We start from the raw sequence: 24,124 nt of genomic DNA, 5'->3' as shown, positions 1-24,124 counted from the left end.
TCCGGGAGTAGCCCCGCCCCCATCCCGCCCTCCTGCTGCCCGGCCCCGGGCCGCCCAGCTGCCGGCTTCAGCACCTCACTTCCGCCAAGAGCTCTCCCCGCCCGCTCCGACACACTTCCGGCCGCGGCGGAGGGTGCGGGCGCTCGGCACGTGGGGCGGACGCCGCCGCTCTCAGCACGTCCCGCCGCGCCGCCATGGGGCTCACCCGGCAGTACCTGCGGTACGGGCCGGCCGCGCTCTTCGGGCTGGTGGCCAGCGCCAGGGGAAACGCGGTTTTCGTGGCGCTACGCGGCGAGCGGGGCCGTTACGTGGCCGTGCCCGCCTGCGAGCACGTCTTCGTCTGGGACACGCGGAAAGGAGAGAAGGTGAGACTGGGACCCTGCCGGGGCGGGCCGATGAGGAGACGAGGGGTGTGTGTGTGTGTATGTATGTGTGTGTATGTATGTGTGTGTATGTATGTGTGTGTATGTATGTGTGTGTATGTATGTGTGTGTGTGTGTGTATGTATGTATGTATGTATGTGTGTGTGTGTATGTATGTGTGTGTGTGGTGGAGTATTTTGGACCGCCTGGAGCAAAGCTGTCTGTGGTAGTGGGTCGCGTTTTAAGGGACTTGTCGCCCTCCAGCTTCCCCCCTTTTCTGTGGTCTGGGCACAGCCTGGGGTTTGCTTGTGGTGCGACTCTGCAGCTCTGGGTTCGCCTTTGGCTGAATCTCACTGCCCATCCGGTGAGGTTCGCCTTTGGCTGAATCTCGCTGCCCATCTGGTGAGGTTCGCCTTTGGCTGAATCTCACTGCCCATCTGGTGAGGTTCACCTTTGGTTCCCTAACTGGGGAGGAGTAGTTACTGCCACAGCGACTGCAAAGTTGTTCACTGTTTACCTGGCGACCACAGTAGTGCTGTGAGAGAGTTCTAGGGTGAAACAGCCATGCGGAGTTTGTATTTTGCCTCTGTGACTGGGCTTCCAATGTGGAAGTTGTATCCCATAGCAGATTTGTGAGCCGTAACTTAAGGACTTCTTTGTCGCATGTTTCTTTCTGTCAGATGCTGAAGTCATTGTAAGTAGTACTGTCCACCGCAAACTGAATTCAGAATTTGCTTTACAGCCCTTACAGTGGTGACTGCTGGCATGTTGTTTGGAGGTGTTTTATCATTCTCAACTTCTTATGCAGTCAGTGGAAAAGCAGCTGTGCCCTATACCTGAAAAAGCAAGAGAGGATGGGTCAGGAAGAAGCTTTCATACTTCACACTCAAACAATGTTCCTTGCTCTATGGCACTTAAAATGCAGGGGCAGAAACTTGGGCTTCTAAGTTTCATTCTGCACTGGTTTCCTGTTTGTTTATGAGAAATTCTAGCTGCTGTCAGCTTTGTAAAATGGGGCTAATGACACTGTATTCAGCACATAAAGCTGAAAAAATGAACTTCTAAAGAGACAGAAGTGTTTAGTTGGAAGTCAGTTGAAAAACTGAGTGTATTCTTTCTGCTCTGTAGGTATCTGGTTCTGACATGCCATTTATCCACTTTATATGTGTTTTGTCTCCTAAAAAATACAGGTTCTTATCCTTAAGGGTCTCAAGCAGGAGGTCAGTTACCTCTGCCCCTCTCCGGATGGGTTGCACTTGGCTGTTGGGTATGAAGATGGATCAATTCGTGTCTTCAGCCTCCTAAGTGGAGAAGCAAATATCACTTTCAATGGACACAAAGCTGCAGTTACAGCCCTGCAGTATGACCATCTGGGTGGACGACTGGTATCTGGCTCAAAGGTGAGTGTTACAATCATAGAATAGTTTGGGCTGGAAGGTACCTTCAAAGCTCATCTAGTCCAAACCACTGCAATGAGCAGGGACATCTTCAACTAGATCAGGTTGTTCAGAGCCCCATCCAGCCTGGCCTTGAATGTTTCCAGGGCTGGGGCATCTACCACCTCTCTGGGCAACCTGTGCCAGTGTTTCACCACCCTCACTGTAAACAATTTCTTCCTCATGTCTAGCCTGAATCTCCCTTCCTTTAGTTTAAAACCATTACCCCTTGTCCTATTGCAACAGGTTCCAGGTCTGGCAGACAAGCCCTTTCTTAGAGATGTTCCATGAGAAGGCTGCTGTGCACTGAAGTGTTTGGTATTTTAAGTGCCTGTAGCCAGAGGATGACAGTGGGAAGTATTAGGGCTGCAAGACAGCAATGAAGTTGGGGAGTCCAGGGCGGGGAAAGCAGCAGGGGCTGCAGGGCAGGAGTAGGGTATTAGTAGAGCTGTTAAAGGTGAAGAAGCTTGTGAGGTCAGAAGTAGCAAAAGTCACTCAAGCCAGGGCAGAAGTGCTTTGATTCATCTGAGTGTACCTTTGGGGAAGGAATCTAATTTGCCTTAATCTTCCCTGGCGTTCAAATTCAGAATGAGAAAATGTGCTCTGGGGTAGTCTTCTCAGTCTCATAACAGAGGTAGAGGTTCTGCAGAGACAAATGTCAGTCCCTTGGCATTTGCTGTGTCTTTTCCAGGACACAGATGTCATTGTGTGGGATGTCATCAATGAGAGTGGTCTCTACCGGCTGAGAGGGCACAAGGATGCTGTTACTCAAGTCCTTTTCTTGAAGGAGAAGAACCTGTTGGTCACCAGGTGAGCCAGATTAAGTGTAGTGGTCAATCAGGAAAGCAGCCTTGGTTTTACTTGCCTTTTAGACATCTTAGGTGCTGCAGCCATTTGTGTTTTCCTTAACTCATGATATCTCAGAATCAGCAGCATCTTCAAGTATGATTTTGTCACATCCACATACTTAAGTCTGGTGTGTGGATCCAAATGTAGTAAGTGAAACCCAAATGATTATCCTGAAAAGCAGAGTTTGGAAAAGGGTTTAGCTTACTGTTAAATACAGCAGCTTAGAATTCTTGTAACAAGGAATAGTGATAATATATTCATTATGGTTGTGACCGCTTTTGCTGTTTATCTTGAAAAATTAAGCATATGTACCTTCTGTATGTGTAATTCACACAGCAAAGTGACAGAAAATTTGCTTCCTAGTAACCTGTGATTGTAGTAAATTATTGAAAGATGCTAGATTTTTTTAATTGGTTTTTAGTTATTCAACGTGAACTGCTAGTTGACTGTATCCCTTTAATAATAAATGGTTAACAGAAGATACTATTGCTGAAATATCAGTTAATAATTTTTTATTTGTTAATGTGTCATCTAATAATGTAATAGAAAAGTGCATGCAATCAGTTCAGTGTAAAATTTGAAAAAAATTATTGTGTATTTTGTTGTTTCAAATGGAAAAAGTAGTGTTTTGTTGTTTTGGTAGATGGTGCCTGTTTCTTAATGCAATTTCAGGTCTTTGCAGGTCAACTTTAGAAATGATTTTTAATTCTCTCAGTAGTTAAATTGAGATAAGAATTCCTCTCTTTTTAAGAAAAACAGGGTAGAGATGTTATCCTGTTTTTTTGGAGAGGGAAAGTTTTGCTTCGTTTAGATTTTTAATTCTTTTTTTCCCTGAGCAGTCAATGGCAGTCCTTTGTGTACAGATTTTTTTGTGAAATTTTCTTATGTCCAGTTTACAAATACCCTTGGATGCTATGTAACAAAAGAGATGGATTAACAATAAATATCACTTGTAAGCAAAATTTTTCTCTCCTGAGGGAGCTTACTAATGGAACAAGTTTTATATTTTAATTTGTATTTTGATTTAATTGAAATTTATTGAGGAATATAGTCTCCAACAAAGTTACCCCAAAATAAAAAAAAAAGTATTAATTGTTGTAGGATGTACTGAAAGAATCTGTATAAGTGCTCGAAGTACTTTTCTTGGGTGCTCTTATAGTATTGGAGTTGCATAATAGAGCCAGAATTGTGTTTTCAGGGAGATCTAATCCTGTGAGGGCTGTGAAGGACTGAAGCAGCTGTAATTCTCTGTTAGGAGAAGCAGCTCCGAATCACTGCTCAAAGTGAAGGCACCTGCTTTTCTTGCAGCCTGGTCCATGCTTGGGCATGGCACAGGTTGAGAGCGTGGAGGGGAGTTCGAGGGGACAGCTTTAGGACTGATCGGCAATTTGCACTCATTGCTGTCCTCCTAAGTAAAGAGTGTTGTTCTCACCCTAAATAGGCAAGAAAGGAGGCTGTGTGATGCTGGGGTTTGCGGCTGAATCCAGAGGAGGAAGCAGTTTTCAGTGACTTGCTAGATACTTTTTTGCAGCACCTTTGTATTCCTATATTTTGTCCTTGCAGAGCTTGCGAAATTCAGTATCTAAGCAGCTGCTCTGTGATGTTGTGGCATGTTTTAGATTTTTTGTATTTCTGCCACTTTGCTAAGCATGTGAGCTCTGGCAATCTTTCTTCATGCCTTGAGCTTTTCTTTTTCAGCGGCAAAGACACATTGGTGAAATGGTGGGATCTGGATACTCAGCATTGCTTCAAGACTCTGGTTGGACACCGTACCGAGGTAAAGAGGATGTGTGGGGAGCTGTTGGAGTGGAGGGGATTTGGATTACATGTCATGGCTCACTTTGTGCTTTCTCTGCTCTCAGGAGTTGTAAGCTGTCACTGTGATATGTTTTGCTTGTCATTAGGCTTTAGGGATAGGCAAAGGAGAAACTTCCAAACTTTCCAGGAGTTGTCATCAACATGCAGTGGGTGATAGTTCCAATACAGATGTCCCCGGAGGAAGTATTGACTAGATCGAATACCTTCTTGATTGCCATTTAAATAAATAAATTAAAGAAGGAACCATAAACCAATTGCTCACATTGTGCCTCTGGACAGGTTTGGGGGATGGCTTTGATATCTGAAGAGAAGCGTCTGATCACTGGGAGTGCTGACAGTGAGCTGAGAGTATGGGATATCACGTACATCCAGGAGGTAAGATATTCCCTCTGTAACTCCTCACAGTCTTGCCCAGCTGCTTGTCTTTGGACTAAAATGGGACTGGAACATGCTAAATCTGATTAATGTTTTGGGAAACAGAGCCAAAGCAGTGTCTTTCCTGCCTGAGGGGTCCAGAATCTGCTCTTGGGATAGACTGTGCTGGTTTTGTGTTTTGAGCTTTCAAGTGAAGCTGCGAGTGTTCCCAGAACAAGATTTCCAGAGTGTGTCAGATCTTCCTACCTTCTGGCTAGAGAAGACAGGCTTGTGGGTGGATGATAAACAGGGTTCGGACATGGAGTGGTTGGGGCCTGCAGGTGTGCTGTAGGCCACTCCGTTATTGCTGTGTACACTAACCACTTGTTAGGGGAATGAGGTGTGATACAAACCAGAACACTGTACTGGTTTAAGGTACTCCTTTGGGTTTTTAATCTGTGAGCAGGTAAAAGACCCTGATGAGCCAGAATCCAAGAAAAGCAAAGCGTCTTCACCTGGAGCAGAAGAAAACGCTGAAGAGGATGAGACCCTAGAGCTGGATGAGCATCCTGAGGAAGTAAGCTCAGTTTTCCATGCTGTCTTTGGGATGGTGTAGCTAACCCCCTTTGCATGATGCTGCTTGCAGAGCCAGGAGGAGTTTGAGTCACTCAACACATTGCTTCTCTGTATTTGGTTTATACCCTGAGTGTCATATTTAGCCTGTTAGGGAATATGTGGTAATTCTTGTCTTGCTGTCCCATCTACCTGGAGAACATCAGCAGAACTGTGTGTGCCAAGACACATACACATAATTCCCCACTGAAAGCTTTTTCTTTGCCTTTGGTTTTGGGGGACTAGCAAGTGTTTGAAGTTGGGCAGTGCTACCAGAGTTCTTTCATTGAACAACAAAGAAATAAAATAATTACTAGCTGGTTGGCAGTGGCTGAGTTCAATGCTATTGCTCAGCTTTGCAGGTCAGTAGCGCAAACTGAGAGGTCAGAGTAACCACAATGAAATATGGCGTGAGATTTGATTGTGGAAAGCCATTCCCACTTGTGTTGCTGGTGGAGACTTTACTGAATCTGCTTTTCCAGTGGAACTTTCTGGGGTTCTGTTCCAATTTCAGACTGCTTGTAGTTATGGTAGATACCTGACCTTGTTAAATACTTTTCCAACTTCCTCTCCAGAGGATGTCTCTCCCTTCAACCACCTGTTTAAGAGTTTCCATTCTCACCTTCTCTGCCTCTTCTGACAGAGGAACTGAGCTCTTCTGCTTTTGTAGCATAAAAATTCAGCTCTGTCTCATAAATGGCTATGGTTTTCCAATAAAGTTATTCTTCCAGTGAGGCTGTTGATTATTTTCAGCTAAAATGCAACAAAGTATAGGAGGGGTGAGCCTGTAGCTCATGCAAATACTTGTTTCATCCCGAGATTATCCTTGCTAGCTGTTCTGTCAGGTCCCTGTAGGTTCGTTTCCCCCTCTTCTCCTCCTGAATTCCCTTGCCAGTAGGTTTCTGAGTTTGCTTGAGAAGATTTCTTGACCTTTCATACCAAAGTTCTGCTCCTTCTTTCCTTATAGCGCCTCATAAAGTGCAGCAAAGTTGGATCTATCATGCGGGAAGGGAGAGACCGAGTGGTTACTCTTGGCACAGACCGAACGGGCAAGGTTTTGGCCTGCCATGTAAGTAATGGGGGGCTCTGCTATTGAGCTGTAGAGGAGGCTGTCAGAGACCTTGGATAGTTTCTATGAGAGCCAGCCAGGGCTTTGTGTGCCTTTGACTTTGTTTGCCCTGTCTCTAGGGAACTGATGCTGTTTTGGAAGTGTTCTCTGTCCTTTCTGAAGAGGAAGTCCAAAAGAAATTGGAAAAGAAAATGAAGAAAGCAAAGAAAAAAGCCAAGTAAGCATTCATTTGGATGTGTTTGGATGCTGTCTGTGTCCAGAGAGCTGTTAGAAAATCCATTCAGCAGCATGGCATAGTGGTTGAACTCCAAGCTACTGGTCATGCTGTGTTAGCTGTTGTATTTTGGAGTCACTGTTCCTGTGCATCCTTGGTGCTTGTCTGAGCAACACTACTTTCAGAGACCTTTCTTTTTGAGTCTTCCCCCTGCAAAAAAAAAAAAAAATTCTAGCGTGTGCAAAAGAATGGATATAAAATGGGTTTTTCAGAGCTACTCACTTATACCTCACATTCATATTTACACTGCTTCGTACATAAAATAAAGACCTTGACAGGACGTGCAGGAATGAGAGTTTTGTCTGAGAAGTTAGTGACTCTGATACCTCATCTCCTGTTTTACAGCAGGTAGAGGTACAGGTGAGAGCTTTCTTAATGTTTACTTCCTGTTAAGTGTCTCTCTCAGTATCCTGGCATTTAACAGATGACTCACACAGCCCTTATGGGAGAGGTCTGGCTCCAGGGTAGGACACTGAAGCATAGAGCCTCTAAATCTGGAGATCCACTTTGACCGCGGTTGAGGACTTTGAGTGAGTGGTAGGAGATGAGCAGAAGCTGATCTCCCTCTCAAACACAGCTTTCTGTTTTGTATTGATCTTTCTAAAATACGTTTCTCTCGAGTGCTTTGGCTCCAGAGAAGGCTGCCCTTTTTAGGAAAGTTTGTCTCTTTATTAGTCTGCATGCCACCATGAACTTCACTGTGTCACCCTCTTCTTCAATGTAGTTAGCACCACAGGATAAAAAGGCATCTGTTTTCAGCAGGCTAAGTGATTTTCTTTTGTTATTCTCCATCTCTGTGTTAGTTTGAGTTGTCTGTGCTGGGTTATTTGACTCTCCTCCATTATCTGATGTTTCCAGACAGAACTCTGAAGAGGAGCCTGAAGGGACTGTGGAGCTGAGCCTGCAGGAGGAGATTCAGCGGGTCACTAACATCAGAGCTTCTTCTAAAATCAAGTGAGTGGAAAGCCTGTTGTTGAGGCTGAGTTGTGGTTATGCAGCTACTTGAGGAGAGCTCTGCACAGCTCAGTATAGGGAGAGGTAGAAAAAGTTTTCCCCTCAACACCTGTTCAGCTTGAAGCTGGGGAGAGGCCTACCATGATCTCTAGTCCATTCACTCATCTTCCACAAGTGCTTCATTTGTTGCACTCTTCTGTGGCTTACTGTGCACTTATTTGTGGCCTCACTCTGTCTTATGTTCCTCTTTATCACTTGTTCTTGATATTTGATCATGCCTACATTTTGTCTTATTACCCCTGTGTACAGCTCTGATTTTGTCTGATCAAACAGGTCATTTGACTTGATTCTCTCTCCAAAAGGAGAGCTGAAGATTGTACTGCTGCTCCAGAACAACATCGTTGAGTCGTACCACCTGAACCTGTCAGCACAAGTCCCACAGGCTGTCCGTGCATCCAAGATAACCATTGGAGGCCACCGCAGTGATGTCAGGACGTTGGCTTTTAGCTCTGACAACATTGCCATTCTCTCAGCAGCTGCAGAGTCCATAAAGATTTGGAACAGGTATGCAGTCCAGCTGTGTCAGTCCCCTCACCCTGTGTGTGTCAGTCTCCCAGAACTTAGAGATGCTGTGTTCAGAGAGGCTGTGATAAGGAAGAAAGGCCAATGGGGAAATATAGAATAGTGAATGAAGTAAAGGAAGTAAATACAAGACTCTTTCACTTCTTATTAGGCAAACTGAGAAGCTATAGAGGTAAAACTGCACAATTAACTCATTGAGTTTGATGCTGTAAAGCAGCACTGAGGCTAAATTTAGTTGCAGGTATGGAAAAACAAATCTCTAACGTAAAGGTCATATGAAGCAGTCCAGTATAGACTGTATTTTTTTTTTTTTCTAACTAACAGAGCTACTAACTGTTACCCTAAACTAGCTACTGCCTGTTCCTTAAGGAACATGTGGGTTTCTTGGCGTCTTATCTGAAGGATATAGTATAAGACTAAGTAGGCTACTGTTTTGATCTAGGGTGTTGTTCCAGTGTGTCCTGCGTGCTGTTGATTTCTTGCTCTATTTCCTTTGAGTGTGCTGTCTTCTACTTCTCCCTCCTCTCCTGAACGTCAGGAATTGCTGTTGGAGAACAGGAGCTATGTCCTTGCTTAAAACAGCAATAAGTTGGGATGGCGGACTATGTAATGACCTATTTTTTTGTGGAAAATGTTCTTAGTGGTAATGCTAGATAGCATTTGGGTCATAGCACAGTGGCGGTATATCTTCTGGCCCAAGCTGAAAAGACAGCTGTGGGCAGAGGCCACTCTGGACTATGTCTCATTTGGTGGGCCAGATTTTGTGTATGATAAGAGGTTTTGGGCTCTGCCTTTGTTCACAGATCAACCTTGCAGTGTATCCGGACAATGGATTGTGAGTATGCACTCTGCTCACTCTTTGTCCCAGGAGATCGGCAGGTCATCGTTGGCACCAAGGTAAATAGTGTCCTTCTGCACTCCAGATAAGGTGGTCTTACAGAAAATGCATTGCATCACTCTGTTTCAGGTGTAAAAACATCTCTGTCAGAGAGAGGTTCTGCTCTGTTCCCAAACTCCGTGTAGCTTCTGTGGCTTTACATGGACAGCTGGGGAGAGCTTTGGGAAGTCCCTGATGGAGACCATGACTTTGGCATCTGTGTATAACAGCCATCTAATGAAACTGGCTGTTTTGGAGATGGGTGTCAGGAGTGCTCTTCTGCTCAGAGCTGTCAAGGCCTGGCAGGGTTCAGCTGGTGCTCTTTAGAAATGAGTGTCCAGCCCAGAGCCCACAAATGGAGCAAGGGCTCTCCTTGCCTGTCAGCACGGCCTGGTCACTGCTGGAATTTCACCTCTGGTAGCTCAGACATTTTACCTCTTGTCTGCTTTGAGCTGTTTTTCTCTTTGCCATTCCTGAGACACCTTCCTAGCCTCTGGGGCTCAGGTCTGTTTGCAGATGTGATTAACACTCCATAAGGTGTTCCTGAAGTGTGTTTTGAAGGCGAGGAGGCTGATTTGTCCTCTAGTGTGTCTTTCTTCCCAGACAGGAAAGCTGCAGCTGTATGACCTGGCTTCTGGGAGTCTGATGGAGACATTTAATGCTCACGATGGGGCGGTGTGGTCCATTGCTCTTTCACCAGACCAGGTAACTCAGCCACCTTTCTAAGTATCACCTGTTGTGCGTCTTTTCACGTAGCTCCTTCCTATAGTGCCGTGTTTGCAGTACTTACAGGAACATGGGAACCTCTCATCTGGGAATGCAGAGGATGCAGCTGATACCATCTAAGGACTTTAGCTGTGGATACATGCACAGCTTGATGAAATATCTGTCAAGTTGTGTGGCACGTGGCAATGAGTCTTTGGGTTGGGTGGGGCGATCCTCATCACCTCATCTGGCTGCTGCATGATTGCAAACATGCAATGACTTCCCTGGTGGAGTCCATGTTTGCAGCAATACATACCTTGTGGATGTGTCCCAACTGTGGAGAGCTTCAGCCCCTTGTAACCTGCTGCAGTGGCTGTTTATCCTTGTTAAGTTTTCTGCTCCTTTGTCTGCTGGATTAAAGGTCTCATAACATAGTGATGTTTTTTCTTTGTGTTGCACTCTTGTGGAATGACCAAATCACCTTCCCCATCTATCTGATGATTATGAAGCTGAACTTCTGTCAGTGCAGGATGTGTTTTCAAGGCTCTAAATTCTTCTCATGGTACTTTTTAAGTTACTGTAGTGGTTTTTTTGCTGGTGACCCCAGGATCTGGGTATGCTCTGTGATAGGGAATATACCAGGGCCTTTTGAATCCGTCCAAGGACTGACTTAGCTCTTTTGGTGATAGCTCTGCAGTGAGAACATGTAGTCAGATAATAATCTGCTATGTCCCTCAAAGCCCATTTTGGGGCACTGCTTTGCAGAAGGGATCTCTGTGGGGCTTAGATCCTTGCTTCCTAATGGATAAATCAATGTTTTGGTCTTTTTCAGATAGATTGAATAGCTCTGACATTATATAGATACATTTAATTGGTTATTTTTCTGATAATCCGCAAAATCTATAAGCAGCATAGTGTCAAGTTATTAGGTATCTCTCATTTAAAATTAAGCTTTGAAACCTCTTGGCTAGTCTTTAATCCATGGAGTATGTGCTCTATTGAACTATATTATCCTGGTTTTGTAATTGAAAGTGTAACACAAGACCAAGAGGCATGCCTTGCATGAGCAACACTTGTTACTATTATCAACTACGTCTTTAATCTTAAGGAAAAGGATAATACCAAGTCAAATTAATTTTCCGGGAGCTTGTTTCTCCATATTCAGTTCACTTTGTTTGATGGAAACTCCAGTTACCTGTTATTTATTACAGGCCTGCCCATTTACTCTAAATTCCAGTGTTACATTAGTTTCTTCCTGGATCTCCCTTAGTATTTTCAAAGTTGCTGAGAACGGGCATTGAGAGTTTAGAGAGTACCTCATTCTGCTTTGCTGTTGGATTCAGGGGATCTCAACCACTGATTTATAAATGCGTGACATAGGCAGCTGCTTTTTGACAGACTTGTGAGTTTTTTGGAACAGTTTTTCATCACTGTCTTGTCATGTAATTATGGTACATGGCTTTTTCCTGGGCACAACAGATAAGGAATGTTCACTGAGCATTGCTATTTAGTAGTCTCATGCTTCCCTCTAGAAATGGGTCAGAACTACTGAAAAGACTTATTTTTTTTAATGTTCCCATTTTACATGCACACACGCTATTTGGCCTAACCACCTAGGCTGTAGTAATCTGTTTGTGTCTTTGTATCAGTTTTGCTCCATTACCACAGTTCAGGTATATACTGGTTTCTGTCACTTTCCACTTTCTTCTGTTTATTTTGTATGCCTTTGTTATTCTTCTTACATGGTTATGTTGCACTAGAAGCTGGAGTGGTTTTTAGTGGAATCAAAACCATAGCAAGTAATAACCTGCCTCAGATTTGTTCACCCTATGGATTAAAACACATGGGATAGATTTTACCCGTATTCTTAATGTAAAAGGGATAATGTTGAACTGTTCTTCCTTTAGAAGGCTGTGCTTGTTGGGTGTTGGTAAGGTGTTGTGTGATCCAGTAACAGTGAGAGTGTCAACTTGCCCACAAAATGCAAGCACATCATTACCTAGAGCTGAGACGACTACTTTCAGTCCCAAAGTTTAAGTCCATGTCTTGATTTACATTGGGAGTCTTTGTCTGAGACCTCCTTGAGCTTTTGAAATGGTTGTTACTCAGCCAATAGCTAATGCATGCTTCAGCCAGAGCAAGTGCTCCTGGTGGTGTCCATGTAATCATTAATACTGTAACAATGTGGGACATTTCAAAAACCTCCTTGTGCATTGACAGTTTCTTGCTGTAGAATTTCTTTGGGCTATAGCAAAACCAGTTTCACGATAAATTTTTGTTTTCCCCTGCAGCGTGGTGTTGTGACAGGAGGTGCTGATAAATGTGTCAAGTTCTGGGAGTTTGAGCTTGTGAAGGATGAGAGCAGTATTCAGAAAAGGTAAGAAAATAAACCTTTCTAGACTACATTCAGCTGCAGTTTCCATTGTCAGTGATGGATGCTTTGGCCTTTGCTGTGCACTGTAAAAAGTGCCTATGACATGTCTGTGGAACACAGGAAGAAGAGTGTGACTTCAGTGTTGTTCTGTGAATATCTGAGCTTAGCTGGGGAAGGGCACTTGCCACATTCTGGTCCCTTACTTGTGAGTTTAGCCTCTAATCAGGATGGGCATCCAGATCATTAAGCAGTAAATTTAGTGGTGAATTTTATCAGCCTACAGTGCTGTGCTTATTCTTGTTCAAGTCCTAATGAGAAATGCGATTCTGCATGTTATAATAGAGTTAACTTGTTTTTCCAGTGTACAATGTGGGAGTTGTATTTATGCCTCTTCCCAACTTGTTTGTTTGGGATAACAATTGTTTTTTTCCTCTTCTTGTTGCCAGGCTTTCCATGAAACATGTGCGTGTTTTGCAGCTGGATGAAGATGTTCTCTGTGTGCGATACAGCCCCAACCAGAAACTTCTGGCTGTCTCTTTACTGGATTGCACTGTGAAGATTTTCTATGTTGACACACTCAAGGTACATGACCAAATGGGTTGTGAGGCTGTGCAAGAATGATGTAATTGTAGCCTGTCAGGAATTGTTATATATTTATTGTAGGACATTAGTGAGAATCAAAGAGAGACCATGCATCCCAGGTCATGTGCCTGTTTACTAGCAAACCTGACAGAGCCATGTCTGGCCCACACTGGGGAGGAGATCCATTTTTCATCTGGAAAGTGTTGTGAAACTGCTGGGTGACAAGGTTCACTCTAAATCCCATGGGCATGGTGGTACTCAGAGCTGCGAGGCACTGCGAGGGTGGGGATGGATGTGTCACACATGTCATTAAATAGGACATAGCAAAGTCAAAGCCTGAGGGAGGAAAATCTTCCTGAGGGCAGTATGTGGTGGTTTTATGAGTTGTATATTAGCACATGAATGTTAGGGAATGACACAGGGACAGAGCAGCATTGACAGACACACGAAGAGAAACAGAGATAAATGCCACAGGCAGTGCTGATCAACACCAGAGTTAACTCACCTTGCTTGAGTACTTCCACCCTCATCTCGGCTCTGGCATCATGGCCCTGCTGCTGTGTTTGGGCTAAGAATGAAAGTGGGGCAGTGCTAGAAAGACAGAGCCCCTGAGGCAGAGCAGAAGTAGCCTGGAACTTGAGAATTTTGCACACCTCTATCCAGCATGTCTAACTGTTGTACCTTGCTTCTGCTTCAGTTTTTCCTCTCTCTGTATGGACACAAGCTGCCAGTGCTGTGTATGGACATCTCCTATGTAAGTATCATTGAGGCTTTATGTGAGGTGGGACTATGGTGATATGGATGACTCTAAGAACTCTGCTGGCAGCAAGGCTTCTAGGATAATGCTTGCTTGTCACCTCCTTGCTCCTGACTTAGCCGTTTCTTGATGTGACATAGTAAGCCCCTCCTTATCCCACAGTCCTGTGCTCACTGGGAGGGGTCATGGAGTAGTGGTCAAAACAGAACTGATCACGGCATTTTGTGAGTGAGTGGAGATCAAAATGCTGTGGGGGTTCCATATGCTTATCTGAAAATGTACAGCCTGCTCTTGTGAAACTCTGAACTGTGTGAGAGGAACTCTTTGTCAGTGGGAGCAGGAAGCAGGTGTTGAAGTGGAGCAGCCTCTTTGTGCTTGTTAATTCTTGGGCTGCATCTTGCTCTGGGGTGTCCTTGGAATGAGGCTCATTGGAAGCCAAAAATGTCAAGATATACCTAAGGTCTTAAATGCCTGCAGAGGTTCAGAAAAGACCAAGGGTGCTGTCAGTACCACAAGCATGAGCCAACTGGTGAGAGGAGGTGGAAGGATCAAGAAGGCAAGTTTCAGGAGCTAGGCATGTGTCTACTTTAGCACTGGTTCAACAGTAATTCCTCATGGGGCTGCCAGGCAGCTACCCACTCCCTCCTCTCTCTTTGTTGCTCTGTAGGATGGGACTCTAATTGCAACCGGCTCTGCTGACAGGAATGTGAAGATTTGGGGCTTGGATTTTGGGGATTGTCATCGCTCTCTCTTTGCCCATGATGACAGGTCAGTCAAATCCTACAGCATCTCTGGGCTGTGAGATATCTTACCTCCAAGGTTTTGTGATCCAGCAAGGACCATTTTGTCTGGCATACAATGGGGGGAAGTCTGCAGTGTTTCCCAAGTGAATGAATTTGATTGAGCCTTTTTCCCTTCCAGTGTGATGTATCTGCAGTTTGTGGCGAAATCCCATCTGTTCTTCACAGCTGGGAAGGACAGCAAGATTAAGCAGTGGGATGCAGATAAATTTGAGCACATCCAGACACTGGAGGTAGGAAGTTTTAGAGAGTGTTGACAGGAAGCATTATGCCTGCATGAGCAGTACTTTACTCAGGGGCTGGAAGCTGGGTGGTGTTCATGTCTTACTTCTGTCCACCATGCAGGGGCATCACCAGGAAGTGTGGTGTTTGGCACTGAGTCCCAATGGAGACTACGTAGTGTCAGCATCCCATGACAAGTCCCTGCGCCTGTGGGAAAGGACAAGGGAGCCACTTATTTTGGAAGAGGAGAGGGAGATGGTGAGAGTTGCATCCTTCATGCCAAAGACAACTTCCAGACTTGTTTTCTCCCTAGCAGGCAGATTTCTCATTTTTCACTGCAGAGGAGTCTGGCTCCATGTTTGGTAGACTTGCTTGTTAACTACCTCCACAGGCTGGTGTTGAGGTGCCCAGGGTTGACTGCTGTCTTTTGCACGATGAGACTGTTGCTGTGAGCTGCCTGGGGATGGCACCACAGATGTTGCTCGTCCTCTTCTGTCTGTACTGTGTTGCAGATGTCTGTCTGACTCTGCTTCGCTTCTCTTCTGCTTCCCAGACTTTCTTCTATAGCTGTGCTTTTCTATAGGTCTGCTGGCTACATCCTTCGAGCTTCTCTTAAGCTTTTGTGCTCTTTTCAACTCAAACATGCTTTGGAGCCAGTTCAGCAGGTGGCTGTTGTGGAGTGATGGAGAGCTTTCCTCCTATTAAATGCAGTTTGTCTTGATTTCCTCTTTTCTAACCGTGAGAGGTCAATCCTGCCTTGATAGCAGGCCCCAGAGCTCAGGGATGCTGGAAGAAGCCCCATCTACTCCATTTGAGCACATATTGTGAGGAATCATAGACTCACAGGAGAGCTTGGATGGGAAAGAAACTCTGGGGATATCTAGTCCAACCCCTTGCTCACTGCCAGATAACCCTGAAGCTGTATCACGCTGCTCAGAGAGTTGCTTTGATTAATTAACATTGCCAAGGAGGGGGATTTTCCAGGCTGTGTGAGCACCTGTTCCAGTGCTTGAAGCACCCTTGGGGTTGGGGGGAAGCATTTGTTTCACGTATCCAATTGAAAATGCCCTTGGAACAATTTGTAACTCTTGTTTTTTTACCATGTCCCTCAGAGGACTCTAGCTCTGTCTCCGCTTTTTAAAGTAGTTCTCAAAGCACAATGAGGGAAGGGTATAGAAACATGCAGAAGAATAAGTGATTGGGAAACCTGCAGTAATGTCTTTTTTCATCCCAGCGTGTTTTCAGAGAGCAGGGGTGAGCCACAGCCAATATCTTGATGCCCAGTGGTTGGGGTGTTATGAATGATGGTGGTAAAAGTACAGAGACAGCTCCTTTTCCAGATGCCAGAAAAGTGTGTTGTGGGTCAAGTTTGAGTAACAAGGTGGGCAGAATGCACCAGTAGTGAATTACACGCTGATGGGGCCCTATTCATGTGAGAGACACTAGACAGGAGGCTCTTTCCTCCTGCAGGCTGGGACCAACCTGGGATTTTTCTAGTCTTGTTTCTTCTGTGCTACCAGGTGGAAGGTCTGGTGCTGACTTGCAGCTCTCTCTCAGCTTTGTGGGCTAAGGGTTGTTCCTGCATACAGAGCAGATACCTTGATTTCTGTATGGGAGATTCTGGAGTTCTCTGTGGGGTTGGGACAAGTGTGCATTTTACACTGGCATTGTTGATCTTTGCTGATCTATCCTGTTACGCGCTGCATGAGCTGCTGGTCCCTTGCTCAAGCAGTCTGGAAGGGACTTGTATCCTTGCTAGCTGCCAGCTCACCTGTGCTAATTTGTTGTGTTTCTATGCACTGCAGCAAAGAGAAGCAGAATATGAAGACAGCGTGGCAAAGGAAGAGCAGCCTGTGGTGAGTTGCACCATCTGAGTGTGTGTTGGTCTGACTGTACAAAGTCTGGAATAACTATTTCTGTAAGAGAGACAGAGGAGGTGTCAGAGAAGACTGATAATTTTCCTACTTTGAGGAGGTCCATGGGGGAAGCTGCTGCTGAAGCTGTGGTTCCTCCATGATGCAATTGACTCTGCTCCTTCCTACAGACAACTTCAGGAGATGGTGTGGAGCTGGCCAGACTGCTTACACAGTAGCTGTGGACACTGAAACTTTGCTGTGCTGTTGCCCTTCCTCTTTCCCTAGTTCATGTCCACACCAGCTCTGTACCAAGGCTGGGCTGCCTTCTGACAGCTGCTTCCATGTCCATGTAGTGCAGGATGGGTGGGGAAGCCTGATCCCTCTTGCTCAGATGCTTGGGTTGTGTTGCTGATTGTTTTGATGCTGGTCAGATCACTGGGCCTCTGTGGGCAGAATTAGAGCTGTTTATCTGCCTCCCAGAGCTCAGTGTTAGCACAGTGCCTCTGATCCTGAGGAAGAGCAGTGCACTTGGGAAATCCTCTATTCCCCCACATAAATGATGAGTATAGGGAACAGAGCTGATGTTCTTTTTTTTAGTATGGACTGTGGCAGTGTGCATGGGGTGCCTGTGTATCAGCTGCAGAAGGAGGGAGCTGCAAACTTTGTATTTTGTAGGTGGCTGGAGAGACGCAAGGAGAGACAGGGCTGGCAGGAAAGAAGACTATTGAAACCATCAAAGCGGTAAGATTGTGTGGGCCTGACAGCATTGCTTTGTGCCTCCTCAGTCTCTGAAGGAGGGGGGCTGGTCACAGGGTTGGAGCATTAGTTTGAAGAGGAGTAACATGTGCTGTCACGTAAGGGCAGGTAGCCTCTGCCTTCAAGACAGTCTGTCCTGCTCCGTGGCCAACAGGGAGGGGTCTGACTCTGGAGAGTCACGGACCAACAATTACCTCCTCTCAAGATCCAGAGAATGAGATGTGAGGTTCCTCTATGCAGCTTGCTCTGCCTGTCATGTGTGGGACAAACGGGGCTGCTCTTGCCCTTTGGGGTTTGCAGCCCAAAGGAGCACAAGGCAGCTGGTATGTTCTCTAGGCATCAGGCCTCTCCCCTAAGCGTTGCCCAGTCCCCTTGGCATCTGTGGAAGATGGAGATGTATTGCAGTGCCTGTAAGGCAGGAGATTTCCCAGGAAGGTGTGGGGTTTGGTAATGTCATGGCTGCAGATTTCAACAGTCCAGTGCTCTTGTAAATACAGAGTAAATCTTTCATCTGGATAGCCAGAATGGCCCAACCCTGACTTGTGCCTCAAAGGGGCTCTGCTTGCTGGGGTTGGAGTTCAATGTCAACAACTGAAGCTGCAGCACAGGGCATGCAGGGCAGTGGGGAATGTGGGTGGTGTGTGACATCTTCAGGTCATGATTGATGTGCTCAAGGTGGTGGTGCAGTCTAGAGTAGAGTTTGTCTTTATGTGCGAGATGTTCTGTGATGCTGTGTGCCAGCCCACCTGCTTCTCCCCCCATTTGTCCTGTTAGACTTGAGCTTTCCTTTAACTTGTCTGGTGTCACTGATGTGCTGTTCCTATGCTGCACAGGCTGAGCAGATCATGGAAGCTATCGAGCTGTATAGAGAAGAGATGGCAAAACTGAAGGAACACAAGGCCATATGCAAAGCTGCAGGAAAAGAGGTAAAAGACTGAGGAATTGACTAGTCCCAAGTGTGCGAGTGTGTCCTTCTAGCTCTGTCATCTGGGTGGAAAGGCTCAGCATGCAGATAAAATCAGGGCAGCTGGACACAGCAAAGATTTGATGAAATCTTTTGGAGAACAAGATTGCACTGTGCCCTGGGGCATGGTTAGTGGTATGTTCTTTCTTTATGCTTCAAGTCACAGTGGTATGTAAGTTTTGTCCCTGGGAGAGCATGCTGCTGCAAATTCATACCAAAGCCTATTCTTTGCCTTCAGCTCGACACTCCTTGCTAAACAAGGGGCTGTGATATAAGTGGGAAAAGTGACAAGAAGTGGAAGAAAATTTATATATGTCTGAGTTAGTCATATGTGTCTGAGAATGAGGTTGCCTGGTGGCTGCAAATGAAGCCTTCAGTGATGTTCTGGGGAGGGTGGAAGTGAAGGAATTGCAGGAAGATGCTTGATAAAAGCTCTCTTCTACTGTGGGTTAAAGTTTTCTCTGGGAATATGTATTTGTACACACATTCCTGCCTTGTTCTAACCCATTCTGTGTCTTCAGGTTCCCTATCCTGTCAATCCCATCCTCCGTGCCTATGGAAACATTACAGTAAGTGAATGCCCAGGCCACAGGCTGTGGGACATTCTCAGCTGGAGCAGGACTGTTTGGTTTGCTGGCTGAGCCAAAACACTGGGTTGCTGTGGGGAGGGAGAGCTATGTGGTTCAACTTGAAATTAAAACCCAGCACTTCTGCTTGTGCAGAGTGAATACAGGGTTTTTGTATTTATTTTTCAGTGTCTTGCATGTGTGTTACAAAAGTTTAACCCCATGAGGGTTAAGCATAACCCATGTGGTAGGCATGACCTTATCATGTACCTTACCATGAGCCAGCAGTTTACAGTATTCTCTGAGATAAGGGAAAGCTAGTTCAAACTTTTCCTGTGCCTAAGGGCACATCTTCCTGCTGCCAGGAGGGTGCAGTTGGCAGGCTATAGCATATTCCAGAGGAGCTGTGCCATCTTACACAAAATATCTGAGCATCCACTGGAGTGTGTAATTAAGAACCCACGTCGCTGTGCCCCCCACCATGCGACATTAGCAAGCACTTGCAGAGCACTTCTCTTCCTCTGTGAATACATGCATATTTAATTGCAAGTAAATAGATTGAACAGGGGCAAATGACAATCCTATGGCTCAGTAGCTAGCAATTTATTTGGAGGTGAGTGACTTTTGATTGAATCCCACTGTACGGAGAAGGGAATTTCAACCTGTTTCCAAAGTCCTGGAAGAATGTCCAAGTGATAGATAGGCCTTTGGGTAAAAACATATTTGCAAGTTACGACATGTCTTGTTATGTGGTGAACTGACCACGATGACCATTCAGTATGTCAGACCATGAACAAAAATGCTTCATGTACTGACAGTCTCTTATTCTATTTCTTGGGAGGGGCTGGCTCTGCTTGTAGAACCCTTGTCCCAATGTACCTGCAGTGTTGTCTTGACTCCAGAAGCAGGACCTAGAAGCACATGAAGGTTTCCTCACCCTAAATCTCTGCCTGTGCAGCTGTAACCACAGCAGGGCAGCTCTGAGTGAGGCAGGGCTGTGTTGTAGCTACCAGGGTTTATTTTTATGGCATTAGTACAGCACTTAACTGATTCAGTTTCTATTCAAAAAGAATTTACATTTGGAAGGTTCTGTATGGTTGTTAAATGTCCAGGTATTGCAAGCCAGAGCTAGTGCCTTTATCTGCTTATGTCATGTTAGTACACAACCATTTTCACTAAACTTTGAGAATTTTTGACCATACAAAATACACACATATGGATGCATGGATTTAATTAATAAATAAAAGTCCACCACTCTGAGCAGATTAATTTTGGTGTTCCTGGTTTGTTCCAATATACACTCCTAGACTGCATTTTTAATTCCCCTTGTTTTTTCATTCTCCTTTTTTTCTGAGGAGTATGTCAATGCCAAATGATACAGCCCTTTGTCTTCCTTCTGACCACCTGCAATCACTATACAAGAAGAGCCCTTCTGTCCCTTCCTCCATCATTGTAGGTATATGTAATTATAAGTTGGATGGACTGAACAGAAGTGGCTGAAATCCTATGACTTAGTAGTTAGGCACTTTTCTTTGGCAATTCCTAGCTCTGGTCTGCATCTACCAAGCATTTTCAACAGACAAACAGGAGTTGCAGGAATTAAGTCTTTGGGAAATGAGTTTGTGTAAGGTTTTATATGTATAATTTGTCTGTTTCCCCAAGTTTTTTATCCAGTATGTACAGGCTTCATTGAACTGAATATGAGATAATTTAACTAGTTGAATATAAATTGGATTTTCCCCAATATTCTTCACCAATTTAGATTATCCTGAGAAGGCTGGGTTTATGTTTAGTGAAGAGAGAACTTCCCAGACTGGCAGCTGATTGAAGCTGAAGGGGTTTCCTCTTCCATCTCAGAAGATTAGGTTGTGTTTTTAACGGGGTGAAGTGGATCTTAAGGCACATATTTATCCCGGAATGTGTTTTGATATGCAGAGCTGGTGTCTTTCCTCTCTTACAGCCTTCTGCATATGTGCTAGAAGTGTTCAAGAAGGTCAAGTCGAGGTGAGTCCCAAGAGCCTTATTGCTGAACAGGTTTGTGACCAAATATTGGATTTCTGACCCAGGACTGGCAGGGGTCCTGGATGGTCTTTTTGGCTGGGTATGGGCAAAGCTTGAGAGTCTGGGGTTACTGTCCTTGGCAGCCTCTTTTAGAGCATGCATGGAGCTGGGGAATGGAAGTTGTTCCTTTCATGGGGAGTGCTGGATGAAGCTTGTGTATGTGAGTTAGCTGCTTGGAGATGCCCATCTATGTGAAGAGCAGCTTGGGGATGCTGAGTAAGCAAGACTGTGTGCCTGCTCCCTGTGCCAGAAGATGTCTGCTGGCAGGGGCTCTGGTCCATGCAGCTGCACTGTTCTTTGTGGGCAGTCACAGACCAGCAGTGCTGAACGCTTAGCACAGCTTTTGTACCAGGGCCTTCCTATACGGAAGTTTTTCCTACTCATCTATAGCAGTGCAGTGGCTGAGATTAATGGTTCTGTCCCTTTGCCTTCTCCTTAGTGAGCTGGAAGAGTCTCTCCTGGTGCTGCCCTTCTCCTACGTCCCTGACCTGCTCAAACTCTTCAATGAATATATTCACCTGGGTTCAGATATTGAACTCCTGTGCCGAGCTCTCCTCTTCCTGCTCAAGTGAGTCTTTCATCTGCCCAGACTGATCTACCAGTCTTAGTTCATTTGCTGTTGCTGTTCAGAACCCGGATGCAAAGAAGCCCTGACAGGTCTCTCTGGTCAGTGGTGGACATGCTGGTTCCTCTGGGCCCCTCGTGCTGGTGCATGTTGTGGACCACTTTGTGGACTCACTTTATGCTGTTAACGTGAACAGAGAGGTGTTCCTTGCTCCTGCACTGTGAGACCGTGCTTTCGGACAGCATAGAGCTGGGGAAAAATCCTGTTTACTGTGCTGCAAAGATGATGTTGTTTGCGGTGAATGCATGTAGCATATGAGTGTGGGGAAACTTTGGACTTCCTCATACATCTCTGAGTCTGAAGCTCTTGGGAATAAAGATGTGGTCTCTGCAGGAGATGTGGAGTCACTGCAGCCTGCAGCAAATGGTGTGTGGGAATGGACTGATCAGGTGCAGAGTGCTGATGTGACCAGATGGAGTTGCTGGTCCTGTTTCCCCAAGTCTCATTGGTATGAAAGATCCTGCATCAAGGCTGAAATGGCACCATTCACTGGCATAGTCATTCTGAAGCCTGTTCCCTCAGAGGGTACCTCAGATAGACCTTCCCCTTGAACCACTGTATGTTAAAGAGAAACTTCAGATAATAGCTTTTCTGGATAAATCTACTTATTTCTGTCTGGTCTGGGGAGGCCTGACTTAAAAAAAGTCCTGTGTCTAGGATATACAGAGGCTCAGGAGAAGGGCTGTCTGATGTTTCTAAGAATCATGTTGCAATACGTTGTCTGCTTTCTTCCCAGGATACATTTTGGGCAGATCACAAGCAACCATATGCTGGTGACAGTGATAGAAAATCTGAAGAAAACCACCATCTCCAGAGTCAGTGAGGCCCGGGTGAGTGTTCCAGTCTCCCCTTTGCCAGAATCTGCAATAACAGGATGGACCAATATCTGGAAGCACATGTTGTCTGTGGTGTCCAGTAGGAAAGTTGGTTAGGGGTCTGAGCCTGTTTCACCTTCCTCCTGTACAAAGAGGTTTGCATTTTCCTTATGTTCTTCCTGATGTGAGACTAGCCAGTGATGATCCTGCACTCGTGCTTCCTCATTTATTCTTGGTTTTCTTTGATGTATATACAAGGTGTTTTAAAAAGATGGACCAAATTTTAACTGAACAGGACCTTAAATTGGGTCCAACTTTTGGAAACACCCTGTTTTTGGGCTTTGGCTTGCTAGTTTCTGAACATGTAGGGGGTAAATAAACCCTTTAGTTTTCTTGGGCATTTCAGTGGGCTAATACTCCCTCAAATAATGCAGACTATGCTGGTATCTTCTCAGAGGCAACTTCAGGTATCTGCCAGCAAGTTGTCTTTCAGAAAATACAATGGATTATAGCTGCTCTGAAGAGAGAACTGTGGAGAATATAGTGCAGGACTGATTGTCCTCCTACTCAGATGAAGCTGACATTTAAATAATGCTGCTTTATTTATATCTGTGGATTGTCTTGCTTTCATCGTGTCTCAGTAGAGGGCAGCCAGTGCAGGACCCTCTGCTTGAGAGGACCCTCAGGCTTGAGATGTGCCCAACAGTGTGGTGCTGGTCTATCTCTACAGGATGTCCTGGGATTCAACATGGCAGGGCTCCAGTACCTGAAGAGGGAAATCGAGGCCAAGGATGAGGTGACATTTTTTGCTGATGCTACTGACCGTTTTGAAGAGAGGAAGAGGAAGAAGAAAGAGAAGATGATTCTTGCAGTGCTCTAGCATTTACTGCCCAAGACCCAGAGCACCTGGATGGGGTCATGTAACCTCAGTGCTGGCCATGGGAGTGTTCTTGTGGCTGAACATCTGTGATGATGTTTGGTGACTGGGACAAAGTCTGTGCCCTCCCCATGTGGCACAATGCAGCATATAACCCCGACCCAGAATGCTTGTCTCTGAGATGAACACTCTGCAGCCTGCTGCACATATATGCATTTGAACTGTTTCTGAGTTGTCTGTCAAAGGCCCATGCTTTTCATCCAGTGGAATGCCTGTTTGAAATGGAATAGATTTCTCCTACGGAAGAGGTCTGCTCATTCTGGCAGTGTTTTAGCTGGATGGACTGAATCCAGCACATGGACTGCCTATGGGACCATGCCCTATCCAGGGAGGGCAGCTGGTGAGATGTTATGCTGTTTTGATACCTGCTGGTGGTTTGTGGCTGTGCTTAGAGCCTCTGGGCAAAGCTATGTGACTTCTGCCAAAGCATGAGAACTTGGTCTACAGCCACTTGCTTTTTAGTGGGATGGGGAAAAACATGGCTACACTCTATTAAAGGCATATTTATATATGCTTTATAAGACAACTTTGTTCATGGAGTTTTGTCCTCATGTTTTTCTAGTAAAGTCTCAACTGCCTTGCCCTGTGTGTCAGTTCTCAAAGGATATGGTTTTTTTCCAGAGAATAAAATCTGTGGGAGCAAATTAAAGGGCTGGCATCTGGGACTGTGCTATTCCATAGAGTTGGCAGACTGAGCATGAGAAGCCTGGGTTGTTTCAAATGTACTTGCTCTAGTTTTTAGAAATTGCACTGAATTGTTGCAATGTTGTAGTGTCCTGTATCAGACAAAATTATGTATTTTCACAGTGCGGGCAACAAGGCAGGATAAAGCGAACAAGTCTCTGCTGCTGTTGGCAAGTTATTAGTTTGTAGTATACTCTTTCTTTTTTTAGCAATAATCACAGGTTTGGTGTATA

At 45.3% G+C, this 24,124-nt stretch overlaps 1 protein-coding gene across 2 annotated transcripts; it reads left to right on the top strand.

The window, feature by feature from the left end:
* Nucleotides 1-130: 130 nt before the first annotated feature.
* On the top strand, nucleotides 131-23,733 carry WDR3 (WD repeat domain 3). 2 transcript variants are annotated; one of them, XM_080363713.1, is made up of 26 exons: nucleotides 131-365; nucleotides 1,553-1,762; nucleotides 2,490-2,608; nucleotides 4,346-4,424; nucleotides 4,745-4,840; nucleotides 5,286-5,396; nucleotides 6,399-6,500; nucleotides 6,620-6,717; nucleotides 7,633-7,728; nucleotides 8,062-8,292; nucleotides 9,114-9,207; nucleotides 9,791-9,892; nucleotides 12,184-12,269; nucleotides 12,713-12,848; nucleotides 13,546-13,602; nucleotides 14,273-14,373; nucleotides 14,527-14,638; nucleotides 14,751-14,885; nucleotides 16,433-16,483; nucleotides 17,159-17,224; nucleotides 18,073-18,165; nucleotides 18,725-18,772; nucleotides 20,730-20,773; nucleotides 21,270-21,398; nucleotides 22,192-22,285; nucleotides 23,001-23,733. In XM_080363713.1, exons 1-26 carry the CDS (start codon nucleotides 195-197, stop codon nucleotides 23,148-23,150), a joined length of 2,811 nt encoding a protein of 936 aa, XP_080219839.1. In that variant the 5' UTR covers nucleotides 131-194; the 3' UTR covers nucleotides 23,151-23,733. The 2 variants fall into 2 exon arrangements, with proteins under 2 accessions (XP_080219839.1, XP_080219840.1); XM_080363714.1 differs by lacking the exon at nucleotides 18,725-18,772.
* The last annotated feature ends 391 nt before the right edge of the window (nucleotides 23,734-24,124 follow it).

This window comes from Nesoenas mayeri (genome assembly GCF_963082525.1).
Source record: "Nesoenas mayeri genome assembly, chromosome: 1".
NCBI lineage: Eukaryota > Metazoa > Chordata > Aves > Columbiformes > Columbidae > Nesoenas > Nesoenas mayeri.
The sequence above is the reverse complement of the archived record's forward strand: the minus strand, read 5'-3'. Positions and strand labels throughout refer to the sequence as shown.

Excerpts from the sequence above, each read along its gene's own strand:
- WDR3 (XM_080363713.1), top strand. The coding sequence starts at position 195 with ATGGGGCTCACCCGGCAGTACCTGCGGTACGGGCCGGCCGCGCTCTTC. Across the intron at positions 4,425-4,744 it reads TGGTTGGACACCGTACCGAG|GTTTGGGGGATGGCTTTGAT; the intron begins GTAAAGAGGATG and ends GCCTCTGGACAG. Across the intron at positions 18,773-20,729 it reads GTGCCTATGGAAACATTACA|CCTTCTGCATATGTGCTAGA; the intron begins GTAAGTGAATGC and ends CCTCTCTTACAG.